This window comes from Microplitis demolitor, chromosome 1, assembly GCF_026212275.2.
Source record: "Microplitis demolitor isolate Queensland-Clemson2020A chromosome 1, iyMicDemo2.1a, whole genome shotgun sequence".
Lineage (NCBI taxonomy): Eukaryota > Metazoa > Arthropoda > Insecta > Hymenoptera > Braconidae > Microplitis > Microplitis demolitor.
Window position 1 is genome coordinate 22558881 of NC_068545.1, and position 22106 is coordinate 22580986.

General features: G+C 29.7%; 1 protein-coding gene across 1 annotated transcript in view; it reads right to left on the minus strand.

The window, feature by feature from the left end:
* The window catches only part of LOC103580133 (DNA-binding protein D-ETS-4), a 28144-nt gene extending 9271 nt beyond the window's left edge, over window positions 1-18873 (minus strand). Inside the window, exon 1 of the mRNA XM_008561784.2 lies at window positions 18373-18873. Within this exon, the coding sequence (XP_008560006.1) occupies window positions 18373-18405 (33 nt within the window). The 5' untranslated portion in view covers window positions 18406-18873. The remainder of the gene's footprint in view (window positions 1-18372) is intronic.
* Window positions 18874-22106: the final 3233 nt, after the last annotated feature.

The window sequence follows — 22106 nt, forward strand, 5'->3', positions numbered from 1 at the left end:
GTGTATGTGAATTTGCAGATCGATAGATAGATAAATAGGGGCTCAACTTGTGAGGAGAATATATCACTCAAGTGTTACATAGAGGGTACGGTGTGCTGTTGGCTTGGCACAGAGGTTCGCGTACAGTACATTGATGGGAATTCACGGTGCTATAGAGCTATAATACTCTGATGTACACACTAAAGACACAGCACACCATGACATCCCGTGGGATTCGTTCACGGGGCGATATCGGCTGATAAAAATTAACGCTACAAATTTAACCGATCGGTCAATCATTCTGAGTCTAACACATTTTATTGCTGACATGACAATAGAAAAAGCTCAAGGATAAGAACGAGAAGACATTTTAAATGATATAATAAAAAATATTGTAGACGATATTGTGAAATCGATAAATTAAATAAAATAATAAAACGGCATTGTGTGGGTGTGAATAATCGTTAAATTGTTAAATCCCGAGGATCGAGACGATGTTGAGACAAATATATAAAGAGAGAAAACGGAATCTGGATATACGTATCGCAAGAAAGTGGATAAGAAACTAACGGCGGCGGATGTGATGTAGGCAATTGAGAGATAGGATCCAGTGCTAAACTTGTATAACTAGACCGATCCAAAATGGCCGTTTTATATGTGTGGTACGTTCAAGTATATGTGGAAACAGATATAGATACTGATACAGATAAATGTATGTACATATATATGTACACAGATTTGTGTATGTGTGCTCACACGTCATTTGCTCAAGAGTATATGGAGGACACTAATGTCCTGAGACAGGGTTCATTGAACTCGACGAGCATTCGAGTTCAAGGATCATGAGTTTGCTGATTTATATAAGCTCGCGGGGAAATACGTCCGCTAATACCATGTGTCACTTTTCCCAATTGTCCGTGACGTCACAATTATCGCAATAGTTAGACTTTCATTTGCAATTAATTATGCATAATTACTTTTTTATTCCAGCTTTAAATAAAACTCTTTGAAAATCTAATAAAAAAAAAATTTTTCAATTTCCAAAATTAAATTCTACCCTCTGTTAAACTTTATTCGCGCCATCAACAGTAACAGAAAAATGCAAGTACATATATATATATATATATATTTATATTTACACAATAAGAGAGTAAGAGTGTACATGTCACGAAAGCGTGAAGCGATGACTAAACTTATCGGCCGTTCTGCTGGAATGTTAAGCCGTGTTTCATGACGTGCCACGTCGTCTTCAAGGTCCTAAACGATTTCGCGAGTTAGCTCAGTGTTATTGTTTTCTCGCGGCTCTTTTTCCTCGGGTCACCGACAACACCAACAATAAAATTGAATTATTTTAAAAATAAAACTTGAATATACATTGTGACTTGAAACAAAAGATGAACAAAAACAAAGGTCAGAGATCAACAAAGTGTCATGCTTGATTTTCGATTAATATCAACCACCATAAACGTGAGAAAATATACAACTTAAATGCTACACACTTTTTTTTTTATCTTAAACAAACGGCTTTTTTTTTGCCTCCCAATCGCCAAGTAATGATCGACTTTTTGCGAGACATCTTATCAATATCAAAGTAACTACAGTTAATTTCATGACATTTCATATAATTTTTTATTTTTTTCTAATCAACTCTTACTTTTCTTGTACTTTATTACTTTTAAACGACCAGTACATCAAGTTCTTCCGGACTTGGCCGAAGCAAACTCGCACTTCTTCAGCACTGATTTTTTTTACAATCTTCACTAACGTACGCAAAGTTGTTACAACCGCGGAACACGATCACTCGCATATTATACGATCCGTTACATTGATCAACGCCGTAAAACGACTACTCCAGCGATTACTATCAACAAGATTTACACGACCAACGGATTGTCCTGTGCTATATTTTCTCGGTGCATACCTTGATCTCGATTACCAATATCGATATATTAAACTGACTATTAATTTTAAGTATTTAACAGCTGCGTAATTACATCCACATTTAACTACAAAATAACAATAGTAATTAAAATATATATTTAAATTAAACTTCCAAAGAAATTTATTATTTTTTTTTTTTCAGAGGTCAATTCATCTATAAAATTAAAATAAAATTTTTTATTATTTATAGGTCTCGACGTTTAATTTTATCTCGTTTTTTACGAGTGTAAATATAGCAGACAGACGAATTTAAAATTATAAATAAATAGAGTAAACAATTAAAAAATAATATTTATAAAAAATGCACTTATTAATTTTTAAATTTTTTAAATGCGCATTTTTTTAAAATTTATTTTATTAATTATTTACTCTATTTATTTATAATTTTAAATTTGTCTGATGTCTGTTAAATTCATACTCATCCGTTTTTGCATAAATATATTTTTCAGTTTATTTATAGATAAAGAAACTTTGGGACTACTTGACGACGGGTCCCCGTTTGTCACCACAAAAGACTTGATGGAAATTAATTTTTATTTTTTATGCAATTACTTTTTTAACCAGACGAAAATAAATAACTGGGATATTTAAATAAAATACTGTTAGCATTGTAATTAAATTTTTCTTCTTTTTAATTATTTATTAAGTATCTAAAAAAAATAAAAATAAAAGTAAAGTTTAATAATACATAGAAGATAATGTGCATTAAGAGTGCACCGTGTCCATGAAATGTCACGAAGAGTTTCGTCATTCACTAGATTAATAAGACGATAAATAATTTGATATATGAGTTGTATGAGTATTAAAGTAAAATAGCAACCAGGCTGAGTTTTATACTCTTCTAAAGTTATATACCGTATGTACATATGTATAGAAATATACACAGTACACTAGAGAATATAGATAATAGGTTGACATTGCAATAGCAATCGTAAGGATAACTTTACTGCCGTGCGTTTATTTTATAAATATATAGACCGAAGCATGCACATATGCTTTTATTATTTCCAAAGGTTCACTATACCATGTGTGGGCGATCGACGCTCCTGCGACACACCATTTGGCCTCTCCACCTATTCCTCGCTCTCTTATTTTATATTAACCAAATAAAATATAAAACCTCATTCTTTATTAAATATTCAGCTGCTCCTCCATCTACAACTATTTTTTCAATGCTTCTTAAAGTGCAAAAGTGCACTTACAACTCGGTGAAATTTAAAAAAAAATTTAAATACCCCATCTATTAGTCCAACGTTACTTTAGCCTGCATTGATATTGCATGACAATGTACCCGATTTTACAGTAACTACCGTAGTTACTGTGGATTCTTTGTTATTTTTATCAGCATATTTTATTATCGAGCATTAAAATATTATTTTTATCGAGTTTATGTGTAAAAATAATTATTTTAGTATAAAGGAATAAAATTGCATTGACATTTAACTTCCGCGTTTATTCTAATCGCGAATGGGTGAGGCAACTAGTACCTACGTTCCTTGTATATATTTATAATAATGCATACGTCTGTACGTTATCCAGTAGCTCACCCGTTGGTATCTTGTGTTGCGTGCGTGTATAATGTAGAACATGACGTTGAGGCTGAGAGACAATACAACATGGATTAGAGGAGTCGAAAGACGTGTCGTATCTTGCGCCACTTATCCTGGCTCTATAATAACCGACGCCGATCGTAAAGTCTCTCATTTTGTCTCTCCGTATATGTACTATTGTATTATATACTATATCTATATAGAATAGTCTTCAGTATATATATATATATATATATTTTTTTTATGTAGTCGATAGAACGCGGACTCAAACGCGTTTCATACTCTACGCGTGTGGGCGATCGCCGCTCCTCACTTTGCTGCTTGATACAACTTACATTATTATATACCATATATATATATATATAGATATATAGTACAGAACAACTTGCACAGTTCGATTGAAAGCAATTTGAAACGCGTATGGGTGCGCAAATGATTGTTGTATGCACTAGTAAAATTATTATTTTATGGATGAACTCGGCAATGTCGCATAATTGTATTTTACTCCAGTCATTAATAATAATTATATATTTATGAAAAAAAAAACTATATAAGATCTATATCTTATTTTTTAAATTAAAAAATAATTATAAATACATTTATTAAAAATAGAAAATTTTTTTTACCGTGAACTTGATTGATTTTTAATGTTAATGAACTCACGTGCAAGCATACATTTATTTATATAATATGTATTTAAAATATGTTTAAGTATAAAAAAAAAGTAATGGTAATTGACGACAGCTATTAATTTTCTAGACCATTAAAAATTGTTATTTAATAATTATTTCAGTAAGCGAGTAATTAAAATTAAAGTCTACAGAATGAAATATAGCACATGTGGTCTTTAAAAATTTTATAATTTAGATTACATGCGAATAAATTATGGTCTCTATAGTGCTTAAGAATTAGACTAGAACATTTGTTTGTTTTTTTTTCTTTATTTATTAAATAATTATAAAACGCGGAAAATAGAACACTGAAATTGTAAACTAGTAAACCGGGCTGACAATTACGTGACTGTATCTACTGCCAGCGAAATTACACGCGTTTGCTCAAGTAGATAAAATATCTCATTTGTCAGACTGACGTTATTTTACATATTTACATATATTATATATTTTTTTTTTAATTTAAAATTTTAATTATGATTTTTAAAAAAATTTAATTAATTTTTTTTATTTGTAAATCTTTAGCAATTAAAAAAAAATCACGCGAACATTCTCATACATTATTTATTAATTTTTATTGATTTTTAATGGATAGTTTAAGATAAGAAATATATGATAGCAATCGTAAATTAAGTATCACAATTTATGTTATATAAATAGATAAGTACGTTACAATAAATTATTATTGTTAATGTTATTATTATTTAATTAAAATAATTTGCTGAAAAGATAAAATGAGCAAGAAAAAGTAAATGATAAAAAAAAAATTGTAAATAAATAAATAAATAAATGTATGAGTAGGTAAGAGTAATGTCCCGCTGAGAGACGAGTGGAAGGCGAGCAAGACAAATAAATAGGCAGTTACGATAGCGCAAATAGTAACATAATACTACATAATGGGGGCATAACGTGCCACGGTAATGACCCACGTGCATCACCACGTCGAGTTACATTGAGCCTTTGTCCGGCAGACGAAAAATCTTTGGGCTCGGTTGTTTTATTTCCTCTACTGTTCTTTTCTGCTTGTGCTTTTTGCTGATGCTGTTATATGCCCACCGCGGACATTGTTAAATGCTTTATGGACTCGTGTACACACTACTGGGCGTTATCCTTCGTCTTTTCACGAGAACAATGAAGTCGGAAGTTCGAGAGGTCAGAATCGCAGGATTACATTTTGATTTGCTCCCATATATTTATTTATACATTTTTTTAAACTTAATATTCATGACATGAGAATTTATACTGCTGGAAAATATTTAATTATTTTTTTTTTATTTATTATTTTTAGAATTTTAATCAACTATTTATTTTTACTTCAATTCAGTTTTTTTAATACCTAATAAATAATTTACAATAGAAACCGTAATAAAATTTTTGTTTTTTCAAATCGTTGTCAAAAAGTAATTTGTGATCATACTCATTAAAAGTATTTTTTAGTCTCTATTCAGTTTTTATTTAATGATCAGTAATTTGGGACAAAATGGGCCTCATTTCTTAAATAACAAAATTTTTTAAATTTATTCTTAAAATAAAATTTCATTTTTTCCACTTGATAAAAATAATCCTCACATGAAATTTATATAAATCCCAAATCCTATTAAGTTCATTTTTATCTTTAATTTTACATTGTCAAAATTTGAATTAAATCACTCACCGAAATTTGTTAAAAATCTTTGAACGATTTTTGGATGGCTAAAATTACCTATTAGTGCCTACTTCACCCCTACATACATCCTAAAAAAATTCTTGCAACCCATTTTACCCCCTTTCCTCTAAAACTTCTTTACCGACAAAAAATTTTTCATAAATAAATTCCCATTAGAATTTAATAATCCCATAAAAGTTCATGTTACTTCCCCCGACTCTAATAATATTTAAAAATAAATTTAAAAATGTAAAATTAATTACTCGTAAATGAATCGTTTTGTCAACGAGGATTGTATTCTATACAAAGAGATATTATTTCCCAGCTATTAATAGTCATGGTAACGAGCACTCAACTTAACCATTGTCGTTGTTTACTTTACTCGGTTTTCTTCGCTTGTACGTAGAGTACAAGAAGAGAAGGCTCTATACCCCAAAACACAATTACGATATGCTATACATACATATATATATATATGTATATACTATATACATACATATATATATATATGTATATATACTATAGTGACCAGCAGAAATGTGGAGGCGTTAAGGCCGAGTAGCTTTGCATAATCGAACGATTCAATTCTCCCTACGATCTGTTAATTTCTCACCCACAAATTTGTCACTCGTCACTTTATTATTTTTTATCAATTACATATTTTAGTATTTATTATTTATCAATATATATATATATTAATACGAAGGCTATTTTTAAATTTATCACTTGTACCGAGTAATAAATGTTACAATTACTGTTAATGTTTATGTTTTCCAGTTATAAATTAGCATTACAAATACTGTTAATTTCAAAGAATTACAAGAGGAACTAATGATTTATTTATCAATTTGTAGACTTATTTTAATCGTCGTGTACACGATCGGCGATGATTTATTATTTAAATTAATTGTTTATAACTGTTAAACATTTATTAACCTGTGATTGTAGGTCGAGACACTCGTTGGAGTAATTATTCAATAATTGATTTATAATAACATAAATATATACTGTATTCATGAATAAAATATTTTAATAATTGATTGAGTATTTTATCTATCGATTTATTTATAGTTTTTTTTTTTTTTTTTCAATGAGAAAATACATCCGCAATAAAATTATTGAGGGAATAAAAATTTAAAAACAATTACTAATAAAATAAAATAATAATAGATCATTGTTAATTTGTAAATTGTCGGGTAGCTTTTACCGCGACAAAAAATAAATTCAAATAAATAAATCACTGTCTGTTGTATGACAAAAAAAAAATCGTTATTTCAATCAATCTGAATTTTTATATTTTTTTTTTATTATGTCAGTGATTTATTGATACAAGAATAAAGTTGATTATTATCTGGATAAAAAAAAAATTCTTTTCATTTGTTATTGTAATGAATTTTTTTTTTTCTTAGCAGAAAAAAAAATATTTTAAACGCTATTAAAAGTATTTATAAAACATTAATGCGAGTATCATAAGTATTGAAAGTAATATGGATAAAAAATGCAATAAATTTATTTGAGTAGACAGATGTCTTTAAACTTTTTTTATTTTTCATGAAATTTTATTTAATATATTTTTGTTTTTTGGTTTTATTAACGGCAGACAAGTGTTAGACAAAGATCGAGGTAGGAAATTGCCGACCGCGATTTGGAAAACCCGTCAGGTCGGCCTTGAAGGTTGTTAGTAACTCGTGGCCAATGCCCAGTTGTTGTAGTTAATATATATTTGTATATATATATATATATATATATATATATATATATATATATACGTATAGGTATATGATTAAGTGAGAAAAGGAGTGACGTTTAAAGAGAGAGTGACTGAAGAATTTCAATGTAACGAAAACATAATGGAAGGTGAGAAAGGTAATATGTATAAATTCTATTTCGGGCTTCGAATAAAAGTAAAAAAAGGTATAGAAAAAAAAATATTTAAAAAAAATTGAAAGGTAGAGAAAGGAGAAAAGACATGATAAAAATAAACCAGACTCCAGTTACTCGATGAGTCGACTGGACGACCAATATATATATAAATATATAAAGAATGATAAATAAAAAAATATTGAGATCTCTTTAAGTATATAGGTATTGACAGTTAGTTATACATGTACTTATTGAATAGTAAAAAAAAATTTTTTTTTTTATTCAATGCATAATATTTAATAATTCAATCCACTTTCGAATGTTTAATTTATTTTTTTCAACTTCATTTTTATGATTGAGCACTTTTATAACACTTGATCCATAATACAAGCTTATGATATTTTATCATTTTATTCTATCCGATTAAATATGTTGTATATCTATATATAAATACATATATAACTTGTTTTTTAAAATATTTTATTTAACTTTATTTTTTCATGTAGAGTAACATTAAAACGCCGTCGGCATATTTTATTCCTCGACTTATGTATAATTCAGCGGTACATCGTGGTACTGTATCTTGCATACGCGAGCGCAAGTATGTACAAGTGAGATTAAGTGCAGATTGTCAAAGAAAAAAAAAATATTTATGTATACAAATAAAATATATTTTAAACAATTGTTTGACTAAAAATTGAATCGTTTGGTTTCCAAAATATAAAACACCCGGCAATTTAAAAAAAAAATACAAGAATTTTTTAAATTTACAGGCACTGAATGTTAAAAACAAAATATTTAAAGTTATCGATTTGAATACTTGAGCTTTAAAAAGTATTCTAAGATATATCTGATGGGATCGGATATTATAATGGATTCAAACTAAGGGGTTTGTATTGAGATATCAGTATGGAGCCAGGTACCAGTAATGGCCTCTTGCTTCTGAGAAGACTCTTCCCCTCGTAACACTACATATATATATATATAGATATATATAACGAAACGTAAACATAGATATGCACATTGGTGTTGTCTCAGTATGTGGATCGGGGTGGTCATGGACTCTATTTACTCTCTTTTACCCTCGTACCCTGGTTCCTGTACGGGGTCTCCGGGTACAGGGTCTCAGTTTTATTTTCTACCAATCCCCGTACACTATTCTCGAATAAGACTGCTTACTTTACTTACATATATGTATATATATATATATATATATAGATGTATATATCGACTAGCCAATACCCACATACCTATATACCCAATACCCAAGACAAGGCATTTGAATTTATGTCCTGGCATGCGCGATTCTCTTGAATACAACCACAACAACAATAACAACAACAATAATAACAACAATAAAAATAATAATGATAATAAAAATAACAGCAACAGCAACAACACTAACTCGAGTGCATTCAGTGCAAAGAAAATAAAATATAAAATTCATAAGCCACCGGTTGGGGTCGATCGTATCCGGAATATTTGTATAGATCGAAATATCAATATTTAAATTTGTTTATACCGTATATGTATACTTTTAGTTTTATTTTGTTCATTGTCATTGTCATTGTCACATATAAATTTATTTGATATCTTTATTTCGTTGATGTTAAATTTTATTTATTTAAATTAAAATAAAAATAATAGAGGCTTCGAGGTGTCAAAGTTATTTAGATAACAATGTAAGGGAAGAATTTAAAAAAACAGAGATATAGAAATGCGAAAGAGAGGAAGTCACGCGCGACAAGTTTACCTCGGTGAATACTGTAAATCACAATCGCCCTATTCTATTCAAATGAAATTCACTCGCGATATCGTTTTATCCCTTTTTTAAATGCCCTTTTCCCGATTGTCTCCTTGACTCTTCAACTGGACGTCTTATAAATAAATTTTTTTTAAATTTCGTATTCTCGTACTTTACATCAAGGCTCTGCTCTATCGTGATGTAAAAAAAAAATTTAATAACTATTCTCCATGTAAATATATATTTTGTTTAAGTCTTTTTTTTTTTTATTTAAATTTATTTATTTATTTTCTCAGTACCTACAAGGCAGAAGGTTTTTTAGTAGCGGATAATGTTAGCTCAGACGTGGTTAAATGGCGATAATAAAGTCGCGGAGATTATCACGACGAGAGTGCAGACGACAGAGGCACGTCTGATAAGCAAGAGCAAGTAAAGAGCTGCCTCTCACCGGTATTATAGTCTGCTGGTAAGTGTACTTTAGCTTTGGATACTCATATACTATATACTCCATACTATATATGTTGAAGAGACAGAAGAGATATCAACATCGTCTTCTGACGAGAAGTATATATTCGACACGCAGAGACAATAACGACGCCGTGAAAACGGCTTCCGCGAACACTCCTCACATGATAAATACTTTTTTTTTATTATTATTCACTTATTTTATCTATAGGTATTTATAAAACCATAAAATAAATTTAGAATTTTACATGGAGAAAAATAATAGCTTGAAGACTACTAATTTTTATTATACTGTCGACGAAATTTGAAACAGGAAGTGAAGCATCCGAAAAATTATTATGCCGCATCACAATTATTATAATGTATGAAAGTAATCGTTACTGAAGCTTATGGATAAGTTTTTTGTGCGTAGTAAGTATTGTGATACAACACAATAATTTTTCTGTAAAAAATTTGCGGAGTGAATTCGGAGTAAATGCGGAGCGGATGTCTATTTATTTATTTACTTCTCTCAGAGTGAAGTTTACTCCAAAGAGGAGTTTATTTTAATATTAAAATCCGTAATCACTCCGAATTAACTCCTGATTTTTTACAGTGTACGAGGCTAAAAAATTTATAAATTTAATTAATGAAAAAAAATTTATATTTTTAAAAAATAATTACATTTACTGTTAACTTTAAAGTTTTAATACTTGAAATATTCTTGTTGACATTCTCAAAATATTTTTATCATAATTTATATCAATAAAAAAAAATTCTATTTTATTTTATTATGCAAGAATTTTTTTTTTTTATTGAATAATAAATAAAATTGAGGAGAAAAATAAAATCCACAAGATTGAAGAATTAAAAAAAAAAAAAGTTATCATGCTTAGATGCTGAGTTATATAATGGAAAAAAATAATAAATGGTAATAAAATAATAAATATATAAAAATAAATATAATGCAATTATTTACGGCAATTATGAAAATTACGTGGCAATAAATTTAGCCGACAACATCTCTCTTTTTTTTTTTTTCATTATTAGATTGCTTTACTACTCAATTTAAAATTTATTCGCATAGCAATGATCTGGGTAGTTTTGCCCGTGAAAACCTGTCCGTCAGTGTCTACCAACATATATATACTTTACGTAGGTATGTCTCGTGCAATGATCAAATAAATAAACCGAATAAAGAAATAAATAAAGACGGAAAAACACGTAAAAGAGGTAAAGGAGAAGTCATAAGTGTACTTATACATACATATATATTTATATATTTTATATATGTAGGCGAACAGACACGTTCATAGTTGGTAGACATGAGAAGAAGTCGGGGATAAAGAGCCTAGGTAAGAGGCGACGTAGACTAACGGTAAAAGCCGCGTTACAACCATAATATGTATAAAAAAAAAAAAACTAATATAAGAAATCCGAGTCGTTGAGTTGTTACTGCGTACACGCATTTAACTACTGAATAAAATTAATGCTCCAAGTACACCGTGAATTTATAAACGCAAATGAAATGTTTTATTTTTGACTCCTAATTTTACGATAAATAAAATTTATTTTATTTATTTTGTGTAATTTTACAATAGTGGAACAATAAGGCGTTTGTTTAACTGTAAATGCATTAAATATATAAAATAGTAATGTGATAAACACGATAGGAATGTGAATTTATGTATGTAAAGAGTGTAGAGTGTAATGTATATGTATGAATGAATGTATATGTATGTATGTATGTATATATAAGTAATGCCCACTCGAATAGATGCCACGAGAAGTAAAGGAGGTAAAGGAGCACACGCGCCTGCACGTGCCGACGCATAAACCGCCAGAAGGAAATTTCATGAAATAATTTAATGGACTCTCAAACTCGACCGTCAATTTTGCACGAAAATTTATTTGTACCACAATAAATATCGTCTTTGTAATATAAGAGACATTTAATATTGTATAAAAATAACTGACCTAAATAAGTTTTTTTTTTTTCATGCAATTACGTCAATTGTCAGCCAGCAAACAATAAAATAATTTAAGAAATCTTATTGTCAATTACAATAATGAATTAACAATTATCTAATTCAGGACTCGGTGTTTAATTAAAATAATTAATTAACAAAAGAAATAAATTGCAATGCGTGTAATAAAAGTAGTATAAGTAATACGGAGTGTTGCTCTTAATGGAACAGAAATTAGTAAAAAAAAATAAGAGAGTAGTGACGTAAATGTGACTTATTTGCCGGTTGAGATTTTCACTCGGCATGAATGGAAGACTCACATGTCTTGAGGATGCACTTCACCTCCTACTTTGTACATCGTGTGTTGTACTTAACTTATTTTTATACACACTCACATTTATGTGGATATATTTATATAGCTGTGGAGATTGTGCGTGTGCAGACTGCACGCTGGTTGCGTACCCGAGTCAACAAATAAAACGTCCATTGCCACGGACCTTCGCATAATTGGAACGTGCTTGATACATAACCCACCGTTTATATTTTATCATCAATCTTCGTTTTATCTAATCTACTTTTAAGTCATTAATTCATTATTAATCAATATTAATAACTTTAATAGTATGTAGATTAAAGTAAAGTATAATTTAATGGAGAAATAAAAAATGTATATAATTTTTGAAGGAATTTCTTTGAAGATGCCAAAGATATGTGAGTAAGTAAGTGCCCGTATGAAATGTGTAATATGTAGTTGGATGTAACAGTTATAATGTTAAGGATTAGAGTATACTCTTAGCAAGCAAGTAAAAAAAAAGTAAAGAGATAGACAACGTAAGAGGTTAATGCATCTGGTTGGTCGCGCGTCCTGCGATAAGTAATAGCAGCATGTCTGACAACGATATAGAGGAAAGAGCTAATGCTAGCACTTTCTGGCGGGTTTAAGTCTCAAGAACGTCCTTTCTCATTGGATTGCATATGTATCTGCACCATGTGCAGTTTAGTTTACCGAGGATAGGACAGGGACGAGCTGGAGAGGAGAAAAGAGTAGACGATCCAGTGGTTGTTGATCGAAAGGATCGGGAGCTTGAGAGGGCGAGAGGCATCTGTGAGATACCTAGTTGTTGTTGTTGTTATGGTTGTTTTAGTGCAGAGGTATAGTAGTATAGGTAATATAGGTACAAAGAAGTATAAAGAAGATTGAGAAGGAAGGTTCAGAAGATGGAGGAGTAAAAGAAGAGAGGTAAATCGTTTTGCAAGAGCGAATAGTCGACCTCGCGCTGAGGTGAACGTTGTTGTGTGTACTCTCTCTGTAGTGTTACTATATATATTTAAAGATCTATGTAAGTCAAACCATGGATATGATGTGCTGAGTTATTTTCCCTATAGGCTGTTGTACTAACCTCTACACTGACCCTACTTATATATATATATATACATATGTGTAACTATTTATTACTGTTATTATTGTTTTATTAAATTTAGTTGCCATTAATTTTTATTATATATAAATTAATAATTTACTTGAATGAATAAATAAAAAAAAAAAAAATTCTCTGGTCAATATTAGTTTGAAAAGTAAAATACGCATTGCAGATAAACGGCCAAGATTTGGGGCCGGTTAGATCTTGTAATGGCGTCACGGCGTCGTTACTCTGAGGGCAACCGGTCGAGCATTCGCTTAAGATAAAGTTGCATGTATGCATGTATGTGTATATAGATATATATTTATATAAAAAAAAAGTGAGTAGAAAATTCTAGGTTACATATGTAGTCTAAATGTCTATTGGATTAGATATAAGGCATTACAAAAGAGATTATAAAAAAGTTTATTAAAAAAGATTAATCACTGGGATAAAGTTAAGATAAGTAGAGTGCGTTCTGTTATAAATTTAATAGAGTTGGGGTGTTGCGTTTTTTCGATTGCGTGGTTAAGTAAAGTCTGAGTATTGAAGGGGGCGGTTGTTATTATATAGTAAATAGTTGTGCAACGAAAGTTGTAGCTGTGTGTTTATGCCCTGTGCGATCCACATCGGCGCCTTTTACCCAGCTCCGCAGAAGCAGTTGCGACACCGCCGAGACAAAGACGCGGACGGGGACCTCCCGCGAGGAACGCGCCGCCGGCCCTGACCGTTCGCCCCCGTCTTGTCGAGCCGTAGCTTTGCTTCGCGGAAAAAGACCCAACAAGCGTATAAGCTTCGAGATAAAAATAATATATATATTTTTTTTTAAATAATAAAACAATTGACAACTATAAAAACAAGTTCCTCCAAAGGATATGACTTCTGTTACAATTCATTTTTTTTTTTTTTTTTTTTCAAAGCTGACTCGGAGTTGGAAAAAAAAGCAATGAAATATAAATAAAAAAGATAATGTTGGTTGAATAGGTAAGTAAAGAAAAATAATTGGAATTTATGTTGATGCCTCAGGATGGTAAGAGGGGGTTGAAAATTCCAATGTATAGTCTGTTCAGTATGTAAAGTTGTTGACGGTCAGACTCTCGCTAATGCGTGAGTCACTACCCAGGGATAACGACCTTAATGAGCTTGAACGCGTAATTAAGCGGGTGACCATTTGCACTTTACGCGAATATCTCAAGCCAATCGTTATACGCTATGTATATATATGTGTATGTATGTATGTATATAGTGACTCGACGAAGTTTGAGATTTATCATTAACAGCGAAAAATAAGCGCCACTAAATCGTAACTAAAAGAAAGTATATAGACAGAAAAAAAGTTGTCTTGAGTTAAGAAGATATTTTGGAAGACAAAGGTTTTCGAAAACCAAGTCAAGATTTTCTTGAGCAGAAGAAGATTTGTCTTGATCAGAGAAAATTTCTACATCCAATAAAATTGAGGTTTTAAAAAAAAATTTCTTGAATCAGGAATATTTATCTTCAGTCGAGATTTTTTTTCTGTGTAAAAAAATTTGAATAAAAGTTCGTGTTAGTAATAAAAGTAATTTTTATTAGGTACTGTATCTGAAAATGTAAGCGTAAGTATAGATAAAACAATCGCACGTGTAGCAGCCGAACGCAAATAATAACCACGCCCTCGCTAATGCAAGAGCAACTACGGGAGGGACAGGATTCGAATTGACGTAGCAAGGACATCGACTAACTCAGACTCAGGCCACAAAAGAGATAGTGCAGTACGCAAATATATATTTTTATATTTTTTTTTAGAAACGTTTATTACACTACCCCGTTTTAAATAAGTCCTGAATAACTGATATGAGTAAGTTCCAATTACCTGAGTCATTTGTATAAATGTAACTGTGGGTTATGTTTATTGTATATGTTGTTGTCTGCACGCATACGCGGACTATCCACTTGTCGTTTTTAATATCCGATATAAAATCACCGAACGCCTATTAAACGATTTATTACTTTTTCGTTGATGTAAATTAATTTGAAAAGAAAAGTTTGTTTTTATTAAAAGTAAAAGAGTCATTATTTATAGATATATATTTATATAAACATGAATATGAATATAAATATTAATGAGAAAAATTATGAATATTTAAATGGATAGAAAAGTTAAACGGAAATGATAGTAAAAAATTTAAGGAATTTTGATGATCAAGTGGAAGAACAAGTTATTGATTGGATAAAATAATTATGCTAAATATAAAATATATAAGTAAAAATATATTTTATGAGAATCAAGTGACCCACAGAACTCAACAGACGATAAAGATATTATCGAATGTATATTTAATGATCACATTTAACATTCGACCTTGAATAATGATAAAAAAAAAGGAAGCAGTAGTTTGTAGCTAGTAGCTGGTGTGTAAATTTTTTTCCTTATTTTTTTTTTATTTCGTTTTGTATGTTTTATTGGATAAAAGAAGGATGGGATAAAGTTAGCGGAGCTACCGTGAGTCTATCCTTAAGGAGATTCCACGGCGTGACCGGCACTGCCCGGCTAATTGGGCAGTACTGCCGCCGATTCGCGGGCTCTTGAAGCCGCACGCACATGAAGATGTGGTAGAATTTATCCCTTTACTCAACCCCGGGCTAAAATCCATGCGAATCGTGTGAACACTGGCACGAAGACTTTCCGAGAAATTGTTGTTCTCTTTAATCTTATCTCCAGCTTACTCCTTTTACGTTAAAGCTCTTTAATTATACTCTTTTTCATTTTTAATCCATATTCAATTACAATTTTTTTTTTTTGCCTACACTGAAATTCAAACTCTTATAAAAATTTTTAAATATTTTCCCAACTTATTTTATTCAAAATTTGTGCTCTTAAAACTTCAGACTCCGTTTTTTTCCGACTCGTAAAATAAATTATTAACTTTCTCATATTGCGAAGGTCAGTAACATAACGGTGAACTACGTGATAATTTTTTTTCTATATTATTATATTTATTATCACTTTGAAAAAAAAATTAAGCGAATTATGATTATAAGTTTTATTTTAAAATATGAACAAAGTCCGAGATGATTTAATACAGTGAGATAATTATCGTAATTTATAAATATACATCTATATATGTATACATGTATATATTTATATATTTATATTAAAATTTTGAAAGTGTTTACTAACAAAGAATACGATAAAATTGCTATGAAAATACAAAGATCATTTTTTTTGTTATTTCTTTGTTGATGCTGTGATTTTTTTATTATTGTGGAAGACAAAAAATTTTCCATCACGTAAGTGTCGAGTGAATTTCTCGTCAACATAAGAAGAGGAGGAGGAGTAGAGTAGATTCGAAAGTTAGCCTTCCTCGCGGCCAAACAACTCGCGTATTCGATCGTTGTCATGTCTGTCGTACAGTAAATATACTCCGTTTTCCCCCTACCCCAAATGATAAAAGTGATAGAAAAATGTAATATATATATATTATAGCATACGACAATCAAAAGACACCAGCACGCTAGCTTATGACATGACATGCAAGGACGCCGCGAATAATTATAATTAATTCCCTATTTTATCGGTATTTATTTTCATTACGAATAATAATTAATTATTATTTTCATCATTTATATTCATTTAATTAGTGTAATTATTGTAATCACTGTGATATATGTATTTATCGATCAAGATCATTTGACAGCTAAAAAAGAATTTTTTTTTATTTCATTTATATTAAATTTGTTTTGCGAATCAGACTAATTAGCGGATCTTTTTTAAATTTTTAATTAATTGACAAATAAAAAATTATTTTTTTGGATTATGAGTCACGATGTCTGCCGACGGCTCATATCAACATCATTGTTGTTTGTTACTTTATAAAAAAAATATTAATTAAATAAAATATTAATTTTAGCATAATATTGTGATTAAATTAAAAATTTAAAAATGCCTACAAATTTTTACATTTAATTTTTTGCCTTAATTACTAAAAAATTAATTATTATTATTATTACTAGACTGTTAATTAAAATATACAATTATTCATTGTAGTAATTAAAAAAATAATTAATTTAAAATTGAAGGTTTGGTAATGAATAATTTTAATTGTTATTTTGTTAAATAACAGATAAAAATTATGATACTGAAGTTAGCAGACGTCTAATAATTTTTGAATTTTTTTTCAACAATGAATTTAAGAAAAAAAAAAATATTTAAAAAAATTGCACTTATAGTTTTTAAAATTTTCTACAAGTGCATATTTTTAGTTTTCATTTTTTTGTGATTGATAAGTTGAAAAAAAATATAAAAACTATTAATTGCTTATTAACTTCAGGACCATTAAAAATTATAAATAATTATTTGTGATAATAAACTAAAAAAAAAAAATTATAGCCTCCCTAAATTACACGGTTTAGCGATCGCTTTCACGAAGAAACTGTGATACGTCATTATGATCGTCTCTTCCTCACTCATTGCATTTTTAGTTCTCGCAAAAAGAAAAACAATTAAATATTATTCGCATGTCAGAATAAAAAAAATTCTTAAATTTTTTTTTTTCAATAATTATTATATTGTTAGTTAAATAAAAAATAATGATCTATAAAATAAAATATAAAACGTCACCTAAAGTAAACACTGAATTATAAAAATTGGTTCAATTCCTAGCTTTCGAGAGCGATTTCTCTAGTTGTCGCGTGCGCGCGCGCAGACGTTAAGTCGTCGCGACTTGTACATATCGCGACTGGGTCAACCGCGTGCGAAGAAACGCGCGCCAAATGGAATTACGCGACTGTTGACTGTCAATGCCAGACTATACTCACATACATATATACATACAAATACTTTGTACTCCACTATTCTCATTACACTACATACAATAATAATAATAATAATTTTTTCAATTATTTTACGATAATGATAACAATGATAATGTCCCGACCTACTATTTCTAATTTATTTATCCCACAAATCAATCTAACAATCCATTATTTTATTACCAAGCACATTTATATATTTATTTATTTTATTGACGTCCACTGTAGACATCCATAAATATATATATTTGATTTAATATTTAAACTTTCACCGGTTAAAAAATAAATCGAATAATATTTTAAAACTGTTAAAAGAAGTTAATAAATTTAAAATGCAAAATATTAAATGTGTGAGTAATAAAAAATAAAAAACTTACCGTCTCCATGTTGAAATTGCCACCGTACACCATTTTATCCTCGAAGAAAAATAAAACAGGATTTATTTATCCTGATAATGTCAAAATAATAATAAATATTCGCCACTTTTTATAATATTTTTAAACCACAATGTTTTATGACAGACACCGATGGTGTGCACAGGCGCGATAGTCGCGCGTAAATTTGAAAATTCAAATTTACTAAAAATATCTAGTGTTTTGCCATGCGCGTCAGTTTTAAAAATTCAAATTTAAAGTCCACTTGTAACACGTCCATTAATTTTTAAAAAAAATCATTAAGTTTTTGATTCACATTCACAGGTCACAGATAATTAATTATTTAAAAATGATTTGATTAAGTGCAAATTAATAGGGAAAGTAATTAGAGGCACACATGGGCCTCGTAAATAAATAAAAGCCCGGCTTATTGTTGCGAGCGACTACTCAGTCTGGCCGCGTCTTGTGGAAGCCTACGTACGACTGAGAGACAACGCAGTTCGAATGCCACCACGATGCCCTGGTCTGGCTTGACTCTGGCTAGAGCTCCTGCTGTTGCTGTTAGTGCTGGTGGTGCTGCTGCTGGCATCGCGAGTCAGTTCGCGCGAGTGCCGACCTACTAAACACCAACCGATCCGCGCATGCGCTCTTTCACCACCCACCGATACTCACTCGGAATAATCTTTTAAAAAGAGTCAAGTCCTATCCAGAGTCACCACTTCTTACTTTTCTTCTTGTACTTTTTATCAATTTTTTATTATTCATCTAATCTACACAAACCTCATAAGAGACATTGTCGACACTTTAATTTAATGTACTTCTTATCCGCCATATTTATTTAGTAATTATTTAACTATTACATTTATACTGAAAATTTTAAATTTATTATTTTTATAAATTATTTAAACTGGTTTAGTTTTATAATTTATTATCTTAAAGTTTATTTTTTTTTTTTATAAACATAAAATTAAATATTAATAAACATAAACTTTTTTTTAATTTTATAATCGATAGATTTTATCTTAAATTTATTTACCGTTGATATTTAAATTCCACGAATAAAATATATGAAATAGTAATTATATGTTTATGGATATTTAATATTTAATATAAAATAATTATAATGCTTTAAATAAATGAAGTTTTTTAAAAATTTAAATAATTGATATAATAAATAGACATATAAATAAAGGTAAAAAATTACAGGTAAACATCATTGCGAAGTGTACGTGCGTCATAGAAATTAGATCACGGCCTGCAAATCCGGGGTAAGTGACACGGGTATAATAAAGAACTCATAAGCATTCGCTTGTTGCTCTTGTCTGTTGGCATAAATAATTGTTACATTTTTTTAAATTAAACTAATTAACATTTAACGTTTTTTATTTTCATTCATATCAATTTAATAACGCGATAAAAAAAAACATTCTTGAAATGATTACATAATTAATTTATAATCTTATCATTTATCATTTGTCGGTGTAATTAATAGTGACGATTGAATTGTTATATATTTAATTGTTTATATTAATTAGTATGATTTTTTTTAGATGGATAAAAGAGTTGGCGCAATTGTGAGTATTGGAGAAAAGTATTTCCATTATAAAATGTGGGCGAGATATATACAGATCGAGTAATCGAATCCATGGTGTTATTGAACAAGAATAAAACAAGACAATGGTCCATTGTAGCTGACGAGGATACACTAAGTTCAGTCACACGTAACAGACTACGCACGTATATGCTCGAGAATTGATTGTGAAACAGATTCCAGGACACTTTACCGGACATTAAAACAACTTTTAATGTTTTATGATATATAATACAATAAGTGTTATCGAAGGCTATTTATAAATTAATATTTTATAATATACATATAGATATTTATCACTACATTGTTAAACATGTTTTTAAATTTATAAGATTGATAGACAATTGCATGAAAAAATTCATTATTTTTTATTTCGGTTCCTTTGAAAAATTCATTATCTAATTTTTAGATTTTCGTAATTAAACTATAAATAGAATTTGAGAAAAGTTAGCTGGCTTTCAAATAAATTTCATTTAAATTCAAATGTGTCCGCATCGAAAATTTATTTTATTTTATCTTTAATAATCAAAATCTGTAACTAAACAATACTAGAATTAATGTTGCGCACGTGTCACTTGTCATATATATTTATACTAATGTGTATTTTGTATGCTGTCTTTAGAGGATCAGGTGTTTGAAAAAGAGACATACATTCTATCGCCTTTTTATTACGGGATACTTGAGGAAAAAAATTTGTAATCCTAGATCCTTCTCAGAAGCTATTATGCATCTCCTTTGTGTCAATCGATTAATTTCTTGTCATTCTATCTACTGATTACCATTTCGTGTTAATTTGCAGCTTCTTCAATGTAAATAATAGAAAGACGGAAGGAAAAAAATTTTTGGAGTCCTAGGACATTTACAGAAAAAAGTGTCTGGACATATACTCTGTGTATCTATCAGCTAATTTTTTTTCATTCTGCCCGCTGATCATCATTCCACATTATTTTTGAGGCTCTTTCAATGCAAAATAATAAAAAACTAGCAACCATGTATCGGACGCAAGCCCGCGCGTGTTGCTTTTTATATATTTATTCATTGTATTATAAACTGTGTATATTTTTTATGTTGTTTTAGACCTGCACAGAAAAATTCATGATTTTCTAATATTTTGTAAATAAAACTGAAATATTCGAATCTGTAAAATTGCCATTAAAAACAAGGACAATATTAACCGGAAGTATCTACTAATTTTTCGAGCTGTAATTTCTAACAACATGGAAAAACTTTTCAAACTTATAAAGTTTTTTAATGTAATTTTTGTAAAAAATTTTTTTCTGTTTTATGACGGACACACCTACACCCATTATATCGAAAAATTCATCTGAAATAATTTTATTTAAATTATTATAGTCAATGTAACAGTAGAGATCATAAACAAGTAAGCGTGATTTAAAAAGTGATCTAATAAGGAAATATCAAAGTAAATATTTAGCGTGAGACAATAACAAGAGACGTGAGTTGTGGGTTGTCGCCTAGAGGCTATGGAAAATTCGTTCCGCGATGACAATCACACACCCGTTTATCCTTGTTTCAGGAGTTGAGGTTGTTCCTTTAAAATTAACATTTACGATCTAACGTCGCTATGTTTATTTTACTCGACCGAGGACTTTATTTAATGCCACAGGCGTTCATTGGATCCGCATGTGTAATTGTCAGAACTAACTTGTTTATCTATTTATTCAATGTTTCATTTTATCTACACCTTCAGCATCTATACAAACTATCATTTCCCATATTTTACATAAGACCTACACTATACCCAACAAACACAACTATCAAATAAAATAAATCCTCAATTATCCCAAGTACTTTTGCCAAGTAAACTCCGTTGACTTTGAAAAAATAAAATTATAAAAATTTTAGGCTCCCACATATTTGGATCCGCAGATAGATAATTTAGTAGAGTGAAAAAGAAAGGAAGTGAGGGAAAAAAAATAAGTTTGTACGTCAGAGAAACAGAAACTGAGAAACCAACAGGGTTTACTTACAGCAACATTTATATTATAGGGTATAAGTCTGTTTTGCACATATATATGTATATGTATATGTCTCCCGGGGCGACAAAATCGTGAGAGTCCGATGGAAAAATAAAGCTCGGGCCAGCGTGATGACGTTGGTAACGCGACTTGCAAGTGGAACTAAA